The 23,775-nt window shown below is 40.2% G+C and overlaps 1 protein-coding gene across 1 annotated transcript in view; it reads right to left on the reverse strand.

Moving 5' to 3' along the window:
• The window catches only part of LOC139763924 (FACT complex subunit spt16-like), a 172,593-nt gene that overhangs the window by 27,086 nt on the left and 121,732 nt on the right, over positions 1–23,775 (reverse strand). The window contains exons 18-20 of the mRNA XM_071690373.1: positions 19,701–19,896; positions 12,166–12,262; positions 736–910 (exon numbers count right to left, since the gene is read on the reverse strand). Coding sequence (XP_071546474.1) covers positions 736–910; positions 12,166–12,262; positions 19,701–19,896 — 468 coding nt within the window. The remainder of the gene's footprint in view (positions 1–735; positions 911–12,165; positions 12,263–19,700; positions 19,897–23,775) is intronic.

Raw genomic sequence — 23,775 nt, forward strand, 5'->3', positions numbered from 1 at the left:
AAGAATGGAGTAAAAAAGATTTTGAGCAATTGGGGCCCTGAACATGTAGGAGGGTGAGAGGTGTGCAAGGAATAGAAAGAATTGGAACAATGTGGTATAATGGGGTAGACCTGCAGTAAGTGGACTGAACCACGGCATGTAATGCATCTGGGGTAAACCATGAAAAGGTCTTTGAGGCCTGGATGTGGATAGGAAGCTGTGGTTTCAGTGCATTACACAGGACAGTTAGAGATTGAGTGTGAATGAATGCGGCCTTTTTTTTCTTTTTTTTTCTGTTTTCCTGGCGCTACCTTGCTGAAGCAAGGGATAGCAATGCTGTCTTCCTGTGGGAAGGGTTGGCAACAGGAATGGATGAAGGCAAGCAAGTATGAATCTGTACATGTGTATGTATGTATATGTCTGCATATGTGGGTGTTTATGTATATGTGATATATGAGTGGATAGGCCGTTCTTCATCTGTTTCCTGGCACTACCTCACTGATGTGAGAAACAGTGATTATGTATGATAATAATAATAATAATAAATATACATAAATACATATAAATGCACATAAACACATAACTTCACATAAATGCAAAAGAAAAACACACATCGCACACTTTCACACTATCCCTTTTACAGTGCTCTTTCATACCTGTAACATACAATTTACTCCAAACTCTTCCATTTTTCTTCTATAATTTCTTTGAAAGTTAAGTATCAAACTTATAGGACTGTCAATTATATCCATATACCTTCACTATACTCTGAGTCTGATATTTCTGATTCACCCTCAGAGTAATCTTCACTCTCCTCCTCAGATCCCAACTCTTCGTCCGAGGGTGCATATGCACCATCCTCCTCTGAGTCCTCTTCTTCTTCCTCTTGATTTTCTTCTTCTGAGTCAGGGTCTAGGAAAGACCATCCTCCCTAAAAATAACAACTCAGTAATTTGAAATCTGTCATCAATCTCAATTCACACATATCAATCATCTATATCAACAAATCAATTTTTTATCAATCTTCTGTATCAACAATCGATATTTGGCTGATGTAACTTCCTATCTACAGTGATTTAAGGATCTCATTTTCCAACCTAATTAAGGTAAAATGCATACATTGAAACATGCACGGGAAAATGGGTTATTTATTATACTTTGTCACTGTCTCCCGCATTAGCGTGGTAGTGCAAGGAAAGAGATGAAAGAATGGCCCAACCCACCCACATACACATGTATATACATACACGTTCACACACGCACATATACATACCTATACATCTCAAGGTATACATATATATATATACACTCAGACATATACATATATACACATGCACATATTTCATACTGTTTGCCCTTATTCATTCCCGTCACCACCCTGCCACACATGAAATGACAGCTCCCTCCCCCTGCATGCACACAAGGTAGCGCTAGGAAAAGACAACAAAGGCCACATTCGTTCACACTCAGTCTCTAGCTGTCATGTATAATGCACCGAAACCACAGCTCCCTTTCCACATCCAGGCCCCACAAAACTTTCCATGGTTTACCTCAGACACTTCACATGCTTTGGTTCAATCCATTGACAGCACGTCGACCCCAGTATACTACACTGTTCCAATTCACTCTACTCCTTGCACACCTTTCACTCTCTTGCATGTTCAGGCCCCGATCACTCAAAATCTTTTTCACTTCTCCTTGTTCCCTCTACCTCTGACAAATATATCCTCTCTGTCAATCTTTCCTCACTCATTCTCTCCATGTGACCAAACCATTTCAAAACACCCTTTTCTGCTCTCTCAACCACACCCTTTTTATTACCACACATCTCTCTTACCCTTTCATTACTTACTCAATCAAACCACCTCACACCACATATAGTCCTCAAACATCTCATTTCCAGCACATCCACCCTCCTCTGCACAACTCTATCTATAGCCCATGCCTTGCAACCATATAACATTGTTGGAACTACTATTCCTTCAAACATACCCATTTTTGCTTTCCAAGATAACAAACGTTCTCAGCTTCAACACATTTTTCAACGCTCTCAGAACTTTCGCCCCCTCCCCCACCCTATGATTCACTTCTGCTTCTATGGTTCCATCTGCTGCTAAATTCACTCCCAGATATCTAAAACACTTCGCTTCCTCCAGTTTTTCTCCATTCAAACTTACCTCCCAATTAACTTGTCCCTCAACCCTACTGCACCTAATAACCTTGCTCTTATTCAATTTACTCTAAGCTTTCTTCTTTCACACACTTTACCAAACTCAGTCGCCAGCTTCTGCAGTTTCTCACCTGAATCAGCCACCAGCGCTGTATCATCAGCAAACAACAACTGATTCACTTCCCAAGATCTCTCATCCACAACAGACTGCATATTTGCCCCTCTTTTCAAAACACTTGCAGTCACCTCCCTAACAACCCCATCCATAAACAAATTAAACAACCACGGAGACATCACACACCCCTGCCGCAAACCAACATTCACCGAGAACCAATCACTTTCCTCTCTTCCTACATGTATACATGCCTTACATCCTTGATAAAAACTTTTCACTGCTTCTAACAACTTGCCTCCCACACCATATATTCTCAATACCTTCCACAGAGCATCTCTATCAACTCTATTATATGCCTTCTCCAGATCCATAAATGCTACATACAAATCCATTTGCTTTTCTAAGTATTTCTCACATACATTCTTCAAAGCTTTTATCGAGGATGTAAGGCATGTGTACGTGTAGGAAGAGAGGAAAGTGATTGGTTCTCAGTGAATGTAGGTTTGCGGCAGGGGTGTGCGATGTCTCCATGGTTGTTTAATTTGTTTATGGATGGGGTTGTTAGGGAGGTAAATGCAAGAGTTTTGGAAAGAGGGGCAAGTATGAAGTCTGTTGGGGATGAGAGAGCTTGGGAAGTGAGTCAGTTGTTGTTCGCTGATGATACAGCGCTGGTGGCTGATTCATGTGAGAAACTGCAGAAGCTGGTGACTGAGTTTGGTAAAGTGTGTGGAAGAAGAAAGTTAAGAGTAAATGTGAATAAGAGCAAGGTTATTAGGTACAGTAGGGTTGAGGGTCAAGTCAATTGGGAGGTGAGTTTTAATGGAGAAAAACTGGAGGAAGTGAAGTGTTTTAGATATCTGGGAGTGGATCTGGCAGCGGATGGAACCATGGAAGCGGAAGTGGATCATAGGGTGGGGGAGGGGGCGAAAATTCTGGGGGCCTTGAAGAATGTGTGGAAGTCGAGAACATTATCTCAGAAAGCAAAAATGGGTATGTTTGAAGGAATAGTGGTTCCAACAATGTTGTATGGTTGCGAGGCGTGGGCTATGGATAGAGTTGTGCGCAGGAGGATGGATGTGCTGGAAATGAGATGTTTGAGGACAATGTGTGGTGTGAGGTAGTTTGATCGAGTGAGTAACGTAAGAGTAAGAGAGATGTGTGGAAATAAAAAGAGCGTGGTTGAGAGAGCAGAAGAGGGTGTTTTGAAGTGGTTTGGGCACATGGAGAGAATGAGTGAGGAAAGATTGACCAAGAGGATATACGTGTCGGAGGTGGAGGGAACGAGGAGAAGAGGGAGACCAAATTGGAGGTGGAAAGATGGAGTGAAAAAGATTTTGTGTGATCGGGGCCTGAACATGCAGGAGGGTGAAAGGAGGGCAAGGAATAGAGTGAATTGGAGCGATGTGGTATACCGGGGTTGACGTGCTGTCAGTGGATTGAATCAAGGCATATGAAGCGTCTGGGGTAAACCATGGAAAGCTGTGTAGGTATGTATATTTGCGTGTGTGGACGTATGTATATACATGTGTATGGGGGGGGGCATTTCTTTCGTCTGTTTCCTTGCGCTACCTCGCAAACGCGGGAGACAGCGACAAAGTATAATAAATATATAAATAAATAATAATTCTTCAAAGCATACACCTGATCCACACATCCTCTACCACTCTGAAACCACACTGCTCTTCCCCAGTCTGATGCTCTGTACATGCCTTCACCCTCTCAATCAATACCCTTCCATGTAATTTCCCAGGAATACTCAACAAACTTATACCTCTGTAATTTGAGCACTCACTTCTATCCCCTTTGCCTTTGTACAATGGCACTATGCAAGCATTCTGCCAATCCTCAGGCACCTTACCATGAGTCATACATACATTAAATAACCTTACCAACCAGTCAACAATACAGTACCACCTTTTTTAATAAATTCCACTGTAATACCATCCAAACCCGCTGCTTGCCGGCTTTCCTCTTCTGTAAAGCTTTTACTACCTCTTCTCTGTTTACCAAATCATTCTCCCCAACCCTCTCACTTTGCACACCACCTCAACCAAAACACCCTATATCTGCCACTCTATCATCAACACATTCAACAAACCTTCAAAATACTCACTCCATCTCCTTCTCACAACACCACTACTTGTTATCACCTCCCCATTAGCCCCCTTCACTGATGTTCCCATTTGTTCCCTTGTCTTATGCACTTTATTTACCTCCTTCCAAAACATCTTTTTATCCTCCCTAAAATTCAATGATACTCTCTCACCCCAACTCTCATTTGCCCTCTTTTTCACCTCTTGCACCTTTCTCTTGACTTCTTGCACCTTTCTCTTGACCTCCTGCCTCTTTCTTTTATACATCTCCCAGTCATTTGCATTATTCCCCTGCAAAAATCATCCAAATGCTTCTCTCTTCTCTTTCACTAACAATCATCATAACTGTACATCATGTACTGTATTGTACATTAAGTATGATTTTACTTCATCAACCATGTATTAGAAAGGTAGTGTTTTTCCTGTATGTTATTACCACATCTTTTCAAATAGAACTTTTAGTTCAGAGAACTACTTAGTTGCATGAAAATATTCAGTTTTTCTTTCTGAAACATCTGTATGCCTTTCTATTCTTACCACAATAAACTGTTAATTTCTGATATCATCTTCTACTGCACACAGCCTTGAAAGGACCCAATGGTCTATTGGTTTGAATTCCTTTGTGTTTTTCAACAAAAATTTTTCATTTTTCAGGAAAATTTTTCACTTCTTAGTGATATCATATAATACATACTGGCACTCATATTCATTTTTCTTTATAACCGAAAAGGAGTTTAGCTGTTTACTGACTGACTTTGTCAATTTATTGTGCCCATTAGTGGAAGAACAGTTTTTCATAACTTTTCTGCATTTTTAGATGTAAATCATCATTTTTCTCTATCTAGTAAGGACTTTACTGTGCCATTAGTGGAACAGTAGTTTTCATAAATTTTCTGCATTTCTAAATGTAAATCATCATTCTTCTCTATCTAGTATGGATTTCAGGAATCTTGGTGCTTTATCTAGAAAATATAACTTCATGATGTTGAAAAAGTATAAGAAAAGGTCAAATTACTTACATTTTCTGCTGGATAACTGGCACTTTGGGAATCAGCTAAAAATCTAAACAAGCACCAAATGGGTTAAACATGAAGATAAAAATCTGAAACAACAAAATTCTTTTCCAAATACTCTTGATTTATTATGATAATATTCTCCATCAAGGGGGTGACCACAGCAAAAGTATCATTTACTGAATTCCTGCGCTGCTTTTTAGCCTTTAGTGTTTCATCTTCAACAGGCCACTAACAGACGAAAACTCTTGCACACTGTTTTTAGAAGCTCCTACCTAATGTATCTAACAACTAATTCTACTTAATGTTCCAACCAATTACTTCTACCTAATGCTACCATCTAACATTCCTACCAACTAATCTATCTATCGCTCTTATCATTTTGCCAAAAGGCAATTACGAAGAATAAGTCATGTGAGCTCAGCGTTGTCAAGTATTTAATGAGGCAAGGAAAGATTGTATGTTTGTGTTCTGTATGACAAGGAGAGATTGTATGTTTAGAGACTGAATACCAGAGGTCCATATGTGGGTGAGGCTGCAAGAAAAGACAGATATCTAGGTTAGAGGAGTACAACTTGACAACCAACAGAGTGCTGGCTCACTATGTTGCTGTCACTAACCCTCCTGATGCCCATGCAGATAGTAATGGTTATATACCACCCTGGTCGGTGGCTGCCTACCAACTACTACCTGTGATCATGTTTCCAACAAATATGCTTCTAACCCTCTTAACTTCCTTAAAGCATGAAAGTAGCATACAGAGGCATGAAATACCTTGCCACAATTTCTCAACTTAATAACCTTGCGCACGTGTGGGAGGAAGGGGTGTCATTTCATGTGCGGTAGGGTGGTAACGGGAATGAATAAAGGCAGCAAGTATGAATTATGTACATGTGTATATATGTATATGTCTGCGTATGTATACATATGTATACGTTGAAATGTATAGGTATGTATATGTGCATGTGTGGACATGTGTGTATATACATGTGTATGTGGGTGGGTTGGGCCACTTTTTCGTCTGTTTCCTTGCACTACCTTGCTAATGTAGGAGACAGTGACAAAGTATAATAAATAAATAAATAAATAAATAAATAAATAAAAAATAACAAAAATGAATGCAGCATCAAAGGATCAACTTAAAGGATCACTCAGGATTCATCCTGTAAGTAAATATGGAATGGTAACTAACTGAAAGTAAATACTCCAAAATACGTAGGATTGCTGTATGGCAGCGTTACAGTTAGCATCTAAAGGTGTATGATTACCACAACTACTACATTTGAATATTCAAAATTTGAAATATGATGGTACTTATTGGGCATTCACATTATTATATGTGCAATCTGGTGCAGATGAAAAAAATCATGTTCAACAATGCAATATCGTAAACTGAAGACTGTACATCCAAACAAACCAATAAAGTGCTGACTCAAGTTTAATAAGTTAAAATCTTAGAAATCAAGCTGGGTATGAGAATTTAAACCCGTATTGTATAGCAGCAACTGTTAAAGTTCAGAAGCCAAGGTATAATACAATTTGGCTTTACTGTGATAGGCACTATCAAAAATTTATTTCGTTTTATATCACACTTCTCTGTTACAACACCACATAAAGTTGGGGTCAAACACATTAAGTAGGAGGTTCTTACCAATTTATTCATGCTAAAACTGGATGAATTACAAACAAATTTTCTAGGAAAGAGAAATACTTTGTTCCAATTGATATGCTATACTTATTGAGATGAAGATCCTTTGATACAACAGTTCTTTTTTTATTTTTACATTATACTTTGTCACTGTCTCCCGCGTTAGCAAGGTAGCGCAAAGAAACAGACGAAAGATTGGCTCAACCCACCCACAATACACATGTATATATTTACATGCCCAAATATGCACATATACATACCTATACATTTCAATGTATACATACATATACATACACAGACATATAAATATATACACATGTACATATTCATACTTGCTGCCCTTGTCCATTCTCGTTGCCACCCCACCACACATGAAATGGAACCCCCCCTCCCCCCATGCACGCATGAGGTAGTGCTAGGAAAAGACAACAAAGGCCACATTTGTTCACACTCAGTCTCTAGCTGTCAAGTGTAATGCACTGAAACCACAGCTCCCTTTCTACACCTAGGACCCACAAAACTTTCCATGTTTTACCCCAGACGCTTCACATGCCCTGGTTCAATCCACTGACAGCATGTCGACTCCAGTATACCACATCGTTCCAATTCACTCTACTCCTTGCATGCCTTTCACCCTCCTGCATGTTCAGGCCCAGATCGCTCAAAATCTTTTTCACTCCATCCTTCCATCTCCAATTTGGTCTCCCACTTCTCCTCGTTCCCTCCACCTCTGACACATATATCCTCTTTGTCAATCTTCCCTCACTTATTCTCTCCATGTGACCATACCATTTTGCGCTCTCAACCACACTCTTTTTATAACCACACATCTCTCTTACCCTTTCATTACTTAATCAAACCACCTAACACCACATATTGTCCTCAAACATCTTACTGCCAACACATCCACCCTGCTCCACACAACCCTATCTAAAGCCCACACCTCGCAACCATATTATAATGATGGTACCACTATTCCTTCAAACATCCATTTTTGCTCTCCAAGATAATGTTCTCACCTTCCCCACATTCTTCAACACTCCCAGAACCTTCACCCCCTCCCCCCACCCTGACTCACTTCTGCTTCCATGGTTCCATCCACTGCCAAATCCACTCCCAGATATCTAAAACATTTCACTTCCTCCAAGTTTTCTCCCTTCAAACTTACCTCCCAATTGAATTGTCCCTTAAACATACTGAACCTAATAACTTTGCTCTTATTCACATTTACTCTCAGCTTTCTTCTTTCCCACACTTTACCAAACTCAGTCACAAGCTTCTGCAGTTTCTCACCTGTATCAACCACCAGAGTTGTACCATCAGCGAACAACAACCGACTTACTTCCTAAGTCCTCTCATCCACAACAGACTGCATACTTGCCCCTCTCTCCAAAACTCTTGCATTTACCTCCCTAACAACCCCATCCATAAACAAATTAAACAACCATGAAGACATAACGCACCCCTGCCGCAAACCGACATTCACTAGGAACCAATCACTTTCCTCAAGTACATATATCTAACATCCTCGATAAAAACTTTTCAATGCTCCTAGCAACTTGCATCCCAAACCATATACTCTTAATACCTTCCACAAAGCATCTCTATCAACTCTATATGCCTTCTCCAGATCCATACATGCTACACACAAATCCATTTGTCTTTTTTTTTTTTTTTTTTTTTTTGCTTGCTTTGTCGCTGTCTCCCGCGTTTGCGAGGTAGCGCAAGGAAACAGACGAAAGAAATGGCCCAACCCACCCCCATACACATGTATATACATACGTCCACACACGCAAATATACATACCTACACAGCTTTCCACGGTTTACCCCAGACGCTTCACATGCCCTGATTCAATCCACTGACAGCACGTCAACCCCGGTATACCACATCGCTCCAATTCACTCTATTCCTTGCCCTCCTTTCACCCTCCTGCATTTTCAGGCCCCGACCACACAAAATCTTTTTCACTCCATCTTTCCACCTCCAATTTGGTCTCCCTCTTCTCCTCGTTCCCTCCACCTCCGACACATATATCCTCTTGGTCAATCTTTCCTCACTCATTCTCTCCATGCGCCCAAACCATTTCAAAACACCCTCTTCTGCTCTCTCAACCACGCTCTTTTTATTTCCACACATCTCTCTTACCCTTACGTTACTTACTCGATCAAACCACCTCACACCACACATTGTCCTCAAACATCTCATTTCCAGCACATCCATCCTCCTGCGCACCACTCTATCCATAGCCCACGCCTCGAAACCATACAACATTGTTGGAACCACTATTCCTTCAAACACCCATTTTTGCTTTCCGAGATATTGTTTTTCTAAGTCTTTTCTTTTTTTCTTTTAAACTATCCGCCATTTCCCGCATTAGCGAGGTAGCGTTAAGAACAGAGGACTGGGCCTTTGTATTTCTCAAATATATTCTTCAAAGCAAACACTTGATCCACTCATCCTCTACCACTTCTGAAACCACACTGCTCTTCCCCAGTCTGATGCTCTGTACAAGCCTTCACCCTCTCAATCAATACCCTCCCATATAATTTACCAGGAATACTTAACAAACTTATCCCACTGTAATTTGAACACTCACCTTTATCCCCTATGACTTTGTACAATGGCACTATGCATGCATTCCGCCAATCCTCACACACTTTACCATGAGCCATACATACACTGAATATCCTCACCAACCAGTCAACAACACAGTCACCCCCTTTTCTAATAAATTCCACTGCAATAACATCTAAACCCACCGCCTTGCTGGCTTTCATCTTCCGCACAGCTTTCACTACCTCTTCTCTGTTTACCAAACCATTATCCCTGACCCTCTCACTTCACAAACCACCTCAACCAAAACACCCAATATCTGCAACTCTATTATTTAACACATTCAACAACCCTTCAAAATACTCACTCCATCTCCTTCTCATATCACCACTACTTGTTATTACCTCGCCATTAGCCCCCTTTACTGATGTTCCCTTTTTGTTCTCTTGTCTTATGCACTTTACTTGCCTCCTTCCAAAACATCTTTTTATTCTCCCTAAATTCAACGATAATCTCACCCCAACTCTCATTTGCCCTCTTTTTCACCTCTTGCACCTTTCTCCTGACCTCCTCCCTCTTTCTTTTATACATCTCCCAGGCATTTGCACTATTTCCCTGCAAAAATCGTCCAAATGCCTCTCTCTTCTCTTTCACTAATAATCTTACTTCTTCATCCCACCACTCACTACCCTTTCTAATCTGCCCACCTCCCACCTTTCTCATGCCACAGGCATCTTTTGCACAAGCCATCACCGCTTCCCTAAATACATCCCACTCCTCCCCCACTCCCCTTATCTCCTTTGCTCTCACCTTTTTCCATTCTGCATCCAATCTCTCCAGGCACTTCCTCACACAAGTCTCCTTTCCAAGCTCACTTACTCTCACCACTCTCTTCACCCCAACGTTCTCTCTTCTTTTCTGAAAACCTCCATAAATCTTCACCTTCAACTCCACAAGATAATGATCAGACATCCTTCCAGTTGCCCCTCTCAGCACATTAACATCCAAAAGTCTCTCATTTCACGCGCCTATCAATTAACACATAATCCATTAATGCTCTCTGGCCATCTCTCCTACTTACATACGTATACTTATGTATATCTCTCATTCAACCAGGTATTCCCAATCGCCAGTCCTTTTTCAGCACACAAATCTACATGCTCTTCGCCATTTCCACCTACGACACTGAACACCCCATGTACACCAATCATTCCCTCAACTGCCACATTACTCACCATTACATTCAAATCACCTATCACTATAACCCAGTCTCATGCTTCAAAACTGCTAACACACTCACTCAGCTGCTCCCAAAACACTTGCCTCTCATGATCTTCCTTCTCATGACCAGGTGCATAGGCACCAATAATTACCCATCTCTCTCCATCTGCTTTCAGTTTTACCCATATCAATCTAGAATTTACTTTCTTACACTCTATCACATAGTCCCATAACTCCTCCTTCCTTTGCTCTTGTCCTCTCACCAACCCCTGACTTTACTAACAAGGCATTCCCAAACCACTCTTCCCCTTTACCCTTGAGCTTCGTTTCACTCAGAGCCAAAACATCCAGGTTCCTTTCCTCAAACATACTACCTATCTCTCCTTTTTTCTCATCTTGGTTACATCCATACACATTTAGACACCTCAATCTGAGCCTTTGAGAAGGATGAGCACTTCCCGCATGGCTCCTTCTGTTTCCCTTTTTAGAAAGTTAAAATACAAGAGGAGGAGGGTTTCTAGCCCCATGCTCCCGTCCCCTTTAGTCGCCTTCTACTACATGCGGGGAATGCATGGGAAGTATTCTTTCTCCCCTATCCCCAGGGCTTTACTGTGACAAGGAACTATCAAAACTTCATTTGGTTTTATGCCAGAAAACATGAGTGTGTAGCATAAATTCTCCATGCCAGCAACATGAAAAACAAAATTTCCTGGCTCCAGTGAGGGGTAAAGTACATGGAATTCTTAACTAAAATTTCAGTCATTATCTGTCATAACCAAATTCTGATGGCCATTCCAATAAGTGCAATAATCTCCAAATTTGCACAAATTAATGGTAGCCCTTTCATACAAAAAAAAAGCCACTCACCACAAAGCCTGCAATATTTCACACTTTCATTTTCACTTTCAACTATTTCTGTGTGTTGAGTATCTTGTTACAAAACAGAAGATTTTCTGAATAACTGATTTGTCAGAGATACAGTTAATATGTAAATTATAGAAAACAGCTTTACTTTCATGAATAGTAACAATTTTAGGCATTTCAAGAAATACTCTGGTTAATGATCAAGAAATCTTTCAGCATGAATATATGTAAATTTCATTATAAATTACAGAAAACAGCTTTACTTTCATGAATAGTAACAATTTTAGGCATTTCATGAAATACTCTGGATAATGATCAAGAAATCTTTCAGCATGAATATATGTAAATTTCATTAAGATTTTCATAAAGTGTGAAAATTTAGCATACAAACTATTACTCACAGGCAAACAGATATCTATGTCACAGAAAATACCTAAAAAAATGTATAGTACTTCTACTACTATAACACAGAGAAACCATGAATCATATATATGATTTTGTTGCACCTGTTCAAAGAAGCCATCTGGGTCATCAATGATGGTTTTCATGACCTTCGACCAATTGAGTGACTGTACACCCTCGGAGTATCGGATGTCACAAGAGCTGCAAATCAGATCCACCATAGTTAGCAAAATCAAATGGATGTCAGTTTGCTGAAATTAATATCTAAAACCTTACACCAGCTCTGCTGCATGCTCATTTTCATACAATTAGAGCAACAGCTTAATCTTTCTTTATATTGTACAACCATAAGTAAAATGATAAGTCCTGCAGCCCTCAGAAAACTGGCTACGTCCACCAATCAGGACCATAGCTCATAAAGTGTTGTGATGTGTGTGCATGTATGTGCACAAATATAAGGTAATTGAGAAGTTAGTGCTCAGTGTCTTCTTATGTGTGTTGCATTATGGCCATAAAGGACATGAGATGTTGAAATGGTGTTTGTGGTATCGTCGTGGTGGGTGATGTCTAGAGCATAAGCAAAAAAGATTGATTCATGCCTGTTTAGGGAGTGTTTTTGATGGGTGTATATCTGGTGGGCTGGAATCAAAGACTAAATTGGAAGGTCAGTTGTTTAGAGCTTTTCCAGCTACTTCAGTGTGTGAGTGTTTTGTCAGTGTTATATTTGTTAGGGGTGGTGGGTCTGTGAGTAGAGGTTATCTGAAGTGTGAGGCAGAAGTAAGCTTTTATTTCTATTTGGGGGTTGGTGGCTAGTTATAGTGGATTGGGTGGGAGGGGTGTGATGCTGTTGCACAGAGCTGAGCGCCAAGCAGAACGTAAGGTAAGGTAAAAGTAATAATAGCATCTAGAGGCTTCCTTCCTTTATAAAATTATGTAATTTAGTCAGACACACCTCTTCTATCGGTAAATAAAACTTAGTATATGAAAAGGTAACCAGTCATAATCAACATTTTCTGTTACATAACCCTTCAAAATATCTTACCTGCCTACCCAGGATTCCCTTCTAAGGGGCTCCTGCCAGCACTCAGGAAACTGGCCATGCCCACTGTGTGGGACCACAGGTCAAAAAGGTGGCAATGTTGTGTATGTCTATGTAGGAATTGTAGGGTAACAGAGCAGTAGGTATTCAGTGTCTTCACTGTTGTTGTTGCATCTGGGGCATGAGGGGTCTTGTGATATGCTGAAACAGTGTTTGTAATGTTGGTGTCACTGGTGGTGTCCAGAATGCAGAAGGGAAGGGGAAACTCACATTTGTCATGAGAGAGTACTTTCCCATGAGATTATGTATGTCTGACAATGTGATGTTTCAGACCAGGTTGGGAGGATGGTTGTTTAGTGCATGCTGGGTCAATTCAGAGTGTATATGTTTGGTTATTTTTCTGTTTGATTGGGATCTGTGAGCATGGGTTTCTAAAACATGAGGCAAGAGTCTGTTTTTCTTTTCTAATAAGGGATCGGTGGTTGGTTATAAAATGGTTTGGATGATAAAGGTCTAGCACTATCACAAAGAATTGTGCCGAGCATGTTGACGGGGGAATGTATTGGAACAACTTCCATTTCATTGTGTAGATGTTGAGCATATGGTTGCCACACAGTCAATGATTGTTCTTAGTGCTCTGTTTTGTGTGTTTGCAGCCATTTTGTATCAGATTTTGATAGATGGATGAGTAGGAAGGCAGGTGTGGCATAGTTTAAGGTGGAAAAGATTACCTGCTTGTAAAACATACAAAAGGATTCTTTCCTTGTCTAAATCTTGTACCCATAACTGCTCTGAGTGTTAATTTGATCGATACCTATAAATGATTGGGGTTTTACCGAGTGGAAGCAACCAGCCATTAAAAGTGATAGTATGATGCAGGCTGGCTTCATGTCTGTCTGGGGTTAAAAGGATAACTGAATACCTGTGGAGATGCAGATATTCCATTCTGAAAGAGCCTGTGTTCCAACTGTGTACTACAGTGTTGCACATTCGTAGCTGCTTGTGCAGTGTTGCTTGTGTGGTGTCAGGGCAATAATGGATAAGACATCTGTATGTAAAAGGAATGTCATGCTGTGGTCCACAAAAAGATTAATCTGTCAGAGGTTAAACGGATGACTGAAGACCTGTGGAGATGCAGACATTCCATTCTGAGAGAGCAATGTGTTTCCATTGTACAGTATAATGTCAGATGTTTGTTGCTGCTTGAATGATGTCAGGGTGATGTGATATTAAGACATCTGCATATATGAGGAATGCCATGCTGTGATCCACAGGTTAAGGAAGATCATGTATGAAGGCATTGAAGGTTAGAAAGAGAACTGTTCTGAAGAGGAGGAAGAGTGTTAAAGGCCTGAACATGCAAAAGGGTGTAAGGTGTGCATGGAACTAAGTGAATTAGTACAATGTGTATATATAGTTAGGAACATGCTATGATCAAATTGAACCAGGGGATACGAAGTTGTCAGGAAACAATGGAAAGGTCTGTGAAGCCTGGTTGTGGATAGGTGGCTGTAGTTTTGGTACACTATACATGACAGCTAGAAAGTGGACATGAGCAAATGAGGCCATTCCTTTGAATGTTCCTGCATATCTGTATTGTACAGGGAGAGAGCTTCACACTTACAGGGCCACACTTCTTTCCTATTATCATGCAGCTTCTTAAATTTATATATGCTGTCTACATTAACCATATTCTCTGTCATTTAATTATATTCATCCACCACTCTTATCCTAGAAACAATACTTCTTTACATCTTTATGAACAACTAACTTTCTTGCTAAATTTCATGTCCTCTGTTTGCTCTAACCCTACATCTCTTGAAGAACTGTTCCCTGTCCATGTCACTGATCTGTTGTGATCATGCCACCCCTCATTCCTCTCTCTTCCAAGGAGGGCAAATTCAAAGCCTCTAGCCTTTCATTGTAACTAAGCTCTCTCAATTCTGGTACAACTTTGTTGTCCTCCTCTTGACATTAGCTCTTTGTGATTGTTCAGGTTGCTGACCAAACTAGAGAAACATATTCTACTTTTGGCCAGAGGCGAGATATGAAGAGCTTGCTAAGTATTTCCTTAGTCATTATACTTGATGGCTCTCATATGCTTTACATGCAGACAGTTTGTCTCAACCATTCTCCTCATGTGGGACTGGCAATAAGTTAGGGAAGATATCAACTCCCAGGTCCTTCTAACATATGAAATCCTGAAGCTAATTTCCTGCTACTCAATAATCATACTGAGGCCTTCTTTCCCTTTGCCTCATCCTCATTACTTTACATTCATTTGGGTAGAATTTCATCAACCATGTATCTGACCAACTTTGGAGCTGTTTGGGTCCCTTTCAAGTTAATGCAATCCTATATGCTATTCACATCCCTCATGACCTTTTGTATTGCAAAAATATCCAGATAAGAGTCCATCCCTTCAGGTAAGTCAAATACATAGATCAAAAGGAGTAATGGTCCACAAACAGATCTGACAGGAACTCTGCTGAAGCTAATTTAAAGCTATTCAATAATCATACTAAGGCCTTCTTCCCCTATGCTTCATCCTCATTACTTTACATTCACTTGGGTAGAATTCCATCAACCATATATCTGACCAACTTTGGAGTCGTGGAGTCCCCTTTTAAGTTAATGCTATCCTCTATGCTTTTCACATGCCTCATGACCTTTGTATCATCTGCAAATATAATCAGATGAGAATCCATGCCTTCAGGCACGTAAATACATAGATCAAGAGGGGTAACAGCCTGGCACTCTACTAGATACTTCAACGAAACTAAAGAAGGTTCTGCTGAGAAGCATCCTTTGTTCCCTTCCATCAAGATAATCTCTGATCCACTGAAAGGGTTTTCCAATTATTCCTATCTAGTGCGAGTCATGAGCTATAGATAAGGTAACATGGAGGAGGATGGATGTGTTGGAAATTAAATGTCTGAGAGCAAAATGTGGTGTGACATGGTTTGATCAAGCAAGTAATGAAAAGCATAAGAGAGAGGTGTGGTAATAAAAAGAGTGTGGTTGAGAGAGATGATGATGCTGTACTAAAATGGTTTGGACAAGTGGAAAGAGTGAGTGGGGAAAGGTTGACAAAGAGGACATATATGTCAGAAGTGGAGGGAACAAGAAGTGGGAGACCAAGTTGGGGGTGGAAGGATGGAGTGTAAAAGATTTTGAGTGATTGGGGTCTGAAAATGCAGAAGAGTGAAAGGCATGAACGGAATAGTGATTTTGAATATGTATGTGTGTGTGTGTGTATATTTATTATACTTTGTAACATTAGCGAGGTTTCCCATTTTAGAAAGTTAAAATAATACAAGGAGGGGAGGATTTCTGGCCCCCCGCTCCCGTCCCCTCTAGTCGCTTTCTACGACACGCGAGGAATGCGTGGGAAGTATTCTTTCACCCCTATCCCCAGGGATAATATATATATATATATATATATATATATATATATATACACATACACACACATACACATACATACGCACATATACACACACACACACACATACATATATATACATATGAAAAATGTAAGAAACAATTTAGAAAACTGAAACTTCTATTTTGAAATGAAATGAAAAAATGAATGTCACATAATGGTTCAACCTCTGGCTATGGAAAAAGGAAATGTATAATTTATTTACACAAACGTCAATAGAAGCTTTCATCAATTTAACCACTGTATCCATAAGCTTCAATGTCTAAGCTACATTTTTTCCAATTTCACTATTTTCTTGTCAAAGCACCATGTATGAAAACTATCACTCCAGTAACACAACTATAAACATTTACTTCCCCTTTAAAAAAGTTCTGGGGAAGTCTGTCTCGATACACTGCGGGACACTCTACCACCTGGCGAGGTTTGTGTTGCAATGGTTCTTGATTCACAAAGCTGTGTAGGTATGTATATTTGCGTGTGTGGACGTATGTATATACATGTGTATGGGGGTGGGTTGGGCCATTTCTTTCGTCTGTTTCCTTGCGCTACCTCGCAAACGCGGGAGACAGCGGAAAAAGAAAAAAAAAAAAAAAAAAAAACATTAGCAAGGTAGTGCAAGGAAACAGACGAAAGAATGGCCCAACCCACCCACATACACAGGTATGTACATAAACACCCACACACGCACATATACATACCTATACATTTTAATGTGTACATACATATACATACACAGACATATACATATATACACATGTACATATTCATACTTGCTGCCTTAATATATTCCTGTTGCCACCCCGCCACACATGAAATGGCACCCCCCCTTCCCCTGTGCGTGTGCAAGCTAGCGCTAGGAAAAGACAACAAAGGCCACATTCATTCACACTCAGTCTCTAGCTGTCATGTGTACTGCACCAAAACTATAGCTCCCTTTTCACATTCAGGCCCAACAAAACTTTCCATGGTTTACCCCAGACACTTCACATGCTCCGGTTCAATCCACTGACAGCACGTCGACCCTGGTATACCACATCGTTCCAATTCACTCTATTCCTTGTATGCCTTTCATCCTCCTGTGTTTAGGCTCCGATCACTCAAAATCTTTTTCACTCCATCCGTCCACCTCCAATTTGGTCTTCCACTTCTCCTCGTTCCCTTCACCTCTGACACATACATCCTCTTTGTCAATCTTTCTTCACTCATTCTCTCCATGTGACCAAACCATTTCAAAACACCCTCTTCTGCTCTCTCAACCACACTCTTTTTATTACCACACATCGCTCTTACCCTATTAGTACTTACTCGATCAAACCACCTCACACCACATATTGTGCTCAAACATCTCATTTCCAGCACATCCACCCTCCTCCGCACAACTCTATCCATAGCCCATGCCTCGCAACCATATAACATTGTTGGAACCACTATTCCTTCAAACATACCCATTTTTGCTTTCCGAGATAATGTTCTCGACTTCCATACATTCTTCAATGCTTCCAGAATTTTCGCCCCCTCCCCCACCCTATGATTCACTTCCACTTCCATGGTTCCATCCGCTGCCAAATCCACTCCCAGATATCTAAAACACTTCACTTCCTCCACTTTTTCTCCATTCAAACTTTCCTCCCAATTGACTTGTCCCTCAACCCTACTGTACCTAATAACATTACTCTTATTCACATTTACTCTCAGCTTTCTTCTTTCACACACTTTACCAAACTCAGTCACCAGCTTCTGCAGTTTCTCACATGAATCAGCCACCAGCGCTGTATCATCAGCGAACAACAACTGACTCACTTCCTAATCCATTTGTATCCATAAGTATTTCTCATACATTCTTCAAAGCAAACACCTGATCCACACATTCTCAACCACTTCTGAAACCACACTGCTCGTCCCCAATCTGACATATAGAATAGTCCTTTAAAATACTCACTCCATATCCTATTTACTTCATCACTACCTGTTACCACTTACAATTTGCCTCCTTCACCATAGTTCTCATTTGTTCTCTTGTTTTTTTGCACTTTTAATCTCCTCCTAAAATACCTTATCACTAAAGTTTCCAGATGCTTGCACACCCTAACTCTCATTTGCTCTCTTTTTCAATCCCAGCACCTACCTCCTGTAGCTACCGCTTGTACATTCCCCAATAATCTACTCTCCTTCCTTATTAGTAATACCCAAATGCCTCCTTTTTCTATTTCACTAGTGACTTTACTTCATCCCACCACTCACTACCATTTCTAATCTGCCCAACTTCCACCTTTCGCATACTACATGCATTTCTCACACATACCAGCACTGCTTCCCTAATTACCTTCCATTCTTCACCCACTCCCCTTACTTCATTCACTTTCACCTTTTGACATTCAACACTTAATAATTCCTGGTATTTCTTCATACAAGTCTCTTTCCCAAGTTAACTTAGGCTCTTCTCACCAATACTGTTTTCTCTTCTTTTTTCTACCTAAAATAACTTTCTTTTACAAATTGAAATACAAGGGAAGGGGTTTCCAGACCCTTGCTTTCGCCCCTCTAGTCACCTACATCAAGCACAGAATACTAAGGTAGAAATCTTTCTCACCTACCCCATGTATTACTGGTGGTTTTGGAACATTACAAGACAGCTAGAGAATGGAGTGAGCAAATGCAGTGTTTCTTTATCTGCCTTGCTAACGTAGGAAAAGGCAATCAAGTATGAAAAAAAAAAAAAAATCAATCCATACACAAGTGCCAAACAATATGAGAATCATCATTATTACACTATAACAAATTTCTGATCTTTCTTTCTTAAACAACCTGAATTAAGAAAAAAAATCCAGTTTTTTCTAAGCATCTTTCTCTCTTCATATTGCATGTAAAAGTAAAACTCATAAGTACATCTGAGATGTCTACATATAAAATTTTCCCGACATTACACATACTCCTCTATCTTGCCTTTTAATGGAGGAAACAATAAAATACAATGAATACATGAAACAAATAAATGAATAAATTACTTCCATGAAGATTCAGTGAAACTGTCTGTGTAAAGGTAGACTAGTTAAATATAAATCTCTCTATTTTGGCATTATAGAAAACTTTACTTAAAGAGAAGGAAAACTCAAATTTGATGATATGCTCTCCTTTTCCTTGGGTTTGTCACTTACTTTAGCCACTCCTTCACGTGGTCAAGCATCTGCATTGGAATTGCATTTATCATGGCTGTTTTCCGGGAGTAATCCTTGAAGACAAACACCATGTCAAAGTTCTTCAAGTGAAACTGAACTCTCTCAAAGTGAACCAGTTCAACCTCATCCAGAACAATGACAAATGGAGGCCACTCTGTCAGATTAACTAGACAGCCTACAAGAGAAAAAAGCCAGAATTAAAAGATATAACAATTAAGTTGCACTAAAACACAAATCAAAGACATGCAAATCAAGCTGCACTAATTATTAATCACCAGACATCTAAAACTGCAATCCTCAAAGGTTTGTTTTTGTGAATGAAAATTAATTTTCTACTGTAAACATAGCCCTGCGAATATCTGAGAACTGCACGGTTGGGATTAATTCACTGTTTTACCACAAAAGAGGTGTATCCAAGGGCATTCATCCTTCTGACCATCACAAAACTCAAAGTAAAAAGATGCTACTTCACAGGACTTAACATCAGTAAAGCAATGGATCTTGGCCTAAAACATCGTGGTATAAATGTAAAAAGGTACAAATTGACAGGCTGCTTCTTCCCAAAGTTTCTGCATAAAGACCAGTCACACAAAGAGTAGCCATTATGATGAATCCTTCCCTCACACAGCAAAACTGTAATTCTCTTCTTTCTGCTGTCTCTTCCCCTTCCCACAAATTTTAAAATTTTACCCTTTTGTTGCATACCCACATTTCTTCACTTCCCTGAGTGTGTGTGTGTGTGTGTGTGTGGGTGGGTGTGAATGTGGGGGGGACATATACACATGCATGTATATATGTGCTGTTAATAGACTAAACCAAGGTGCATGAAGCATCCAAGGTAAACCTCAGAAAAGTTTGCAGGGCCTGGATGTGGACTGGGAGCTGTGATTATGATGCATTACACAAGTTATAGAGAATGGATGGCCTTTCTTCATCTGTTCCTGGCACTACCTCGCTAATATATATCATTTCATTTATCAGTTCATCATACTTAATCGCCATTTCCCATTTTAGAGCCAGGAAACAGACAAAGAAAGACCCATCCACTCATACATATATATGCACATATACACCTCACGAATTCTCCCTCACTATCTTGTGGACTACTTATGGCATTCTGTACACAAACGTATAATCTCTCTTTGTCATATGTAACACTTGACAACACTTAACTCACACAACTTATTCTTCAAAACTCTAGATTTTCCTGTGGTGAGCACTATGTGCTAGCCCTTCCTTTTAGCAAAATGGTTGGAGCAGTGGATATAAGTAGTAGGTAGGAACATTAAGGCAAGAACATTAGCTAGATGTAGTAGGTAGGAGCATTAAATAGGGGTAGTTATTAGGAACATTAGGTATGAGTCTCTGCAAACACAGTGCTAGACATGCCCTCTGCCTGTGGCTTAAGAGTGTGACATTGCAGGCTTAGAAGTAGCACTGGAGTTCTTTAGTTGGGATGGGCATCAGACATAGATAGACAGACACAACCATACATGTACATTTATTTATATATTCATTTATCATATTTTGTCGCTGTCTCCCGCGTTAGCGAGGTAGCACAAGGAAACAGACGAAAGAATGGCCCAGCCCACCCACCCACATACACATGTATGTACATACATATCCACACATGCACATATACATACCTATACATTCCAACATATACTTATATATACATACACAGACATATACATATATACACATCTGCATAATTCATACTTGCTGCCTTTATTCATTCCCATCGCCACCCCACCACACATGAAATGACAACCCCCTCCCCATGCATGCACACAAGGTAGCGCTAGGAAAAGACAACAAAGGCCACATTCGTTCACACTCAAGTCTCTAGCTGTCATGTATAATGCACCAAAACCACAGCTCCCTTTCCACATCCAAAGAAGCTTCACATGCCCTGGTTCAATCCACTGACAGCACGTCGACCCCAGTATACCACATTGTTCCAATTCACTCTATTCCTTCCACGTCTTTCACCCTCCTGCATGTTCAGGCCCCAATTGCTCAAAATCTTTTTCACTCCATCTTTCCACCTCCAATTTGGTCTTCCACTTCTTATTCCCTCCACCTCTGACACATATATCCTCTTTGTCAATCTTTCCTCACTCATTCTCCCCATGTGACCAAACCATTTCAAAACACCCTCTCCTGCTCTCTCAACCCCACTCTTTTTATTACCACACATCTCTCTTACCCTTTCATTACTTACTCGATCAAACCACCTCACACAACATATTGTCCTCAAATATCTCATTTCCAATACATCCACCCTCCTCCTCACAACTCTATCTATAGCCCACGCCTCGCAACCATATAACATTGTTGGAACCACATTTCCATCAAACATACCCATTTTTGCTTTCCGAGATAATGTTCTCGCCTTCGACACATGCACAAGGAAAATCTATGGCAGAGGGACCTTCACATGTAATAGTCTCCCATATGAGAGCAAATAGTGGCAATGACAAACACAAATACATATTTATAAGCAAAAAATAATTGAGTTAAATTATCCTCTGAGTATACCTGAAGTGGGTTGAAGAAGAACTGTAGAACGGAAAGGAGCACCAGGGAATCCCAGGTCACGGAAAGGAGTATCAAATTCTATTTGATGTTTCGTCATTGTTTCCACCTTTGGGAAAAAAAAAGAAAGAAAAAATCCATTAAGTACAGTTGACATAAAAAAGAGCATTAATTGTAATCAAAGTCTTGAATAATAAAATACCTCAGTGACACAACTACTATTCACCATGTGTTTGATGGTGAATGAAAAGAATTACGTTTAAAGCAAGGAGAGTGAATGGTCTGCAGCAGGGATGTGTGATGTTTCCATGGTTGTTTAATTTCTTTGTGGATGGGGTGGTGATGGATGCATTTATGCAACAGTCTTGGAGAGAGGGGATAAGAGAGCCTGGGAAGTGAGCCAGTTGTTGTTTGCTGATGATAGAGCACTGGTGGATGATTTGAATGAGAAACTTTAGAAGTTATTGACTATGATCAGAAGTGTGTGTGAAGAAGGTGAATAAAAGCAAGGTTATTAGGTTTAGCAGGGTTGAGGGAAAAGTTAGTTGGCATGAAAGTTTGAATGGAGAAAAATTGGAGGAAGTGAGGAGTTTTAGCTATCTGGGAGTGGACTTGGCAGAACAGAACTATGGAAGCTTGAGCGAGTCATACAGTGAGGGAGGGGGGAAGGTTCTGGGAGCACTGAAGAATGTATGGAAAGAGAGAATGGTATCTGGGAGGGCAAAAATGGGTATATTTGAAGGAGCAGTAGTCCTGACAATATTGTATGGCTCCACGGTATAGGCTATAGATAGAATTATGCAGAAAAGGGCGGATGTAAAGGAGAGTGAATGGTCTGCAGCAGGGATGTGTGATGTTTCCATGGTTGTTTAATTTCTTTGTGGATGGGGTGGTGATGGATGGATTTATGCAACAGTCTTGGAGAGAGGGGATAAGAGAGCCTGGGAAGTGAGCCAATTGTTGTTTGCTGATGATAGAGCACTGGTGGATGATTTGAATGAGAAACTTTAGAAGTTATTGACTATGATCAGAAGTGTGTGTGAAGAAGGTACAGAGTGAATGTGAATAAAAGCAAGGTTATTAGGTTTAGCAGGGTTGAGGGAAAAGTTAGTTGGCATGAAAGCTTGAATGGAGAAAAATTGGAGGAAGTGAGGAGTTTTAGCTATCTGGGAGTGGACTTGGCAGAACAGAACTATGGAAGCTTGAGCGAGTCATACAGTGAGGGAGGGGGGAAGGTTCTGGGAGCACTGAAGAATGTATGGAAAGAGAGAATGGTATCTGGGAGGGCAAAAATGGGTATATTTGAAGGAACAGTAGTCCTGACAATATTGTATGGCTCCACGGTATAGGCTATAGATAGAATTATGCAGAAAAGGGCGGATGTAAAGATTACTTAATACAGGGTTACCCATTGCCATACCATATTTCTGAGCACAATATTCTCCATTAAATTGGAATACACAGTCTTTTATATAAAATTTATCAATTCAATAAAAAAACAGACTTTGAAACAGGT

The sequence above is a fragment of the Panulirus ornatus genome, chromosome 48, assembly GCF_036320965.1.
Source record: "Panulirus ornatus isolate Po-2019 chromosome 48, ASM3632096v1, whole genome shotgun sequence".
Lineage (NCBI taxonomy): Eukaryota > Metazoa > Arthropoda > Malacostraca > Decapoda > Palinuridae > Panulirus > Panulirus ornatus.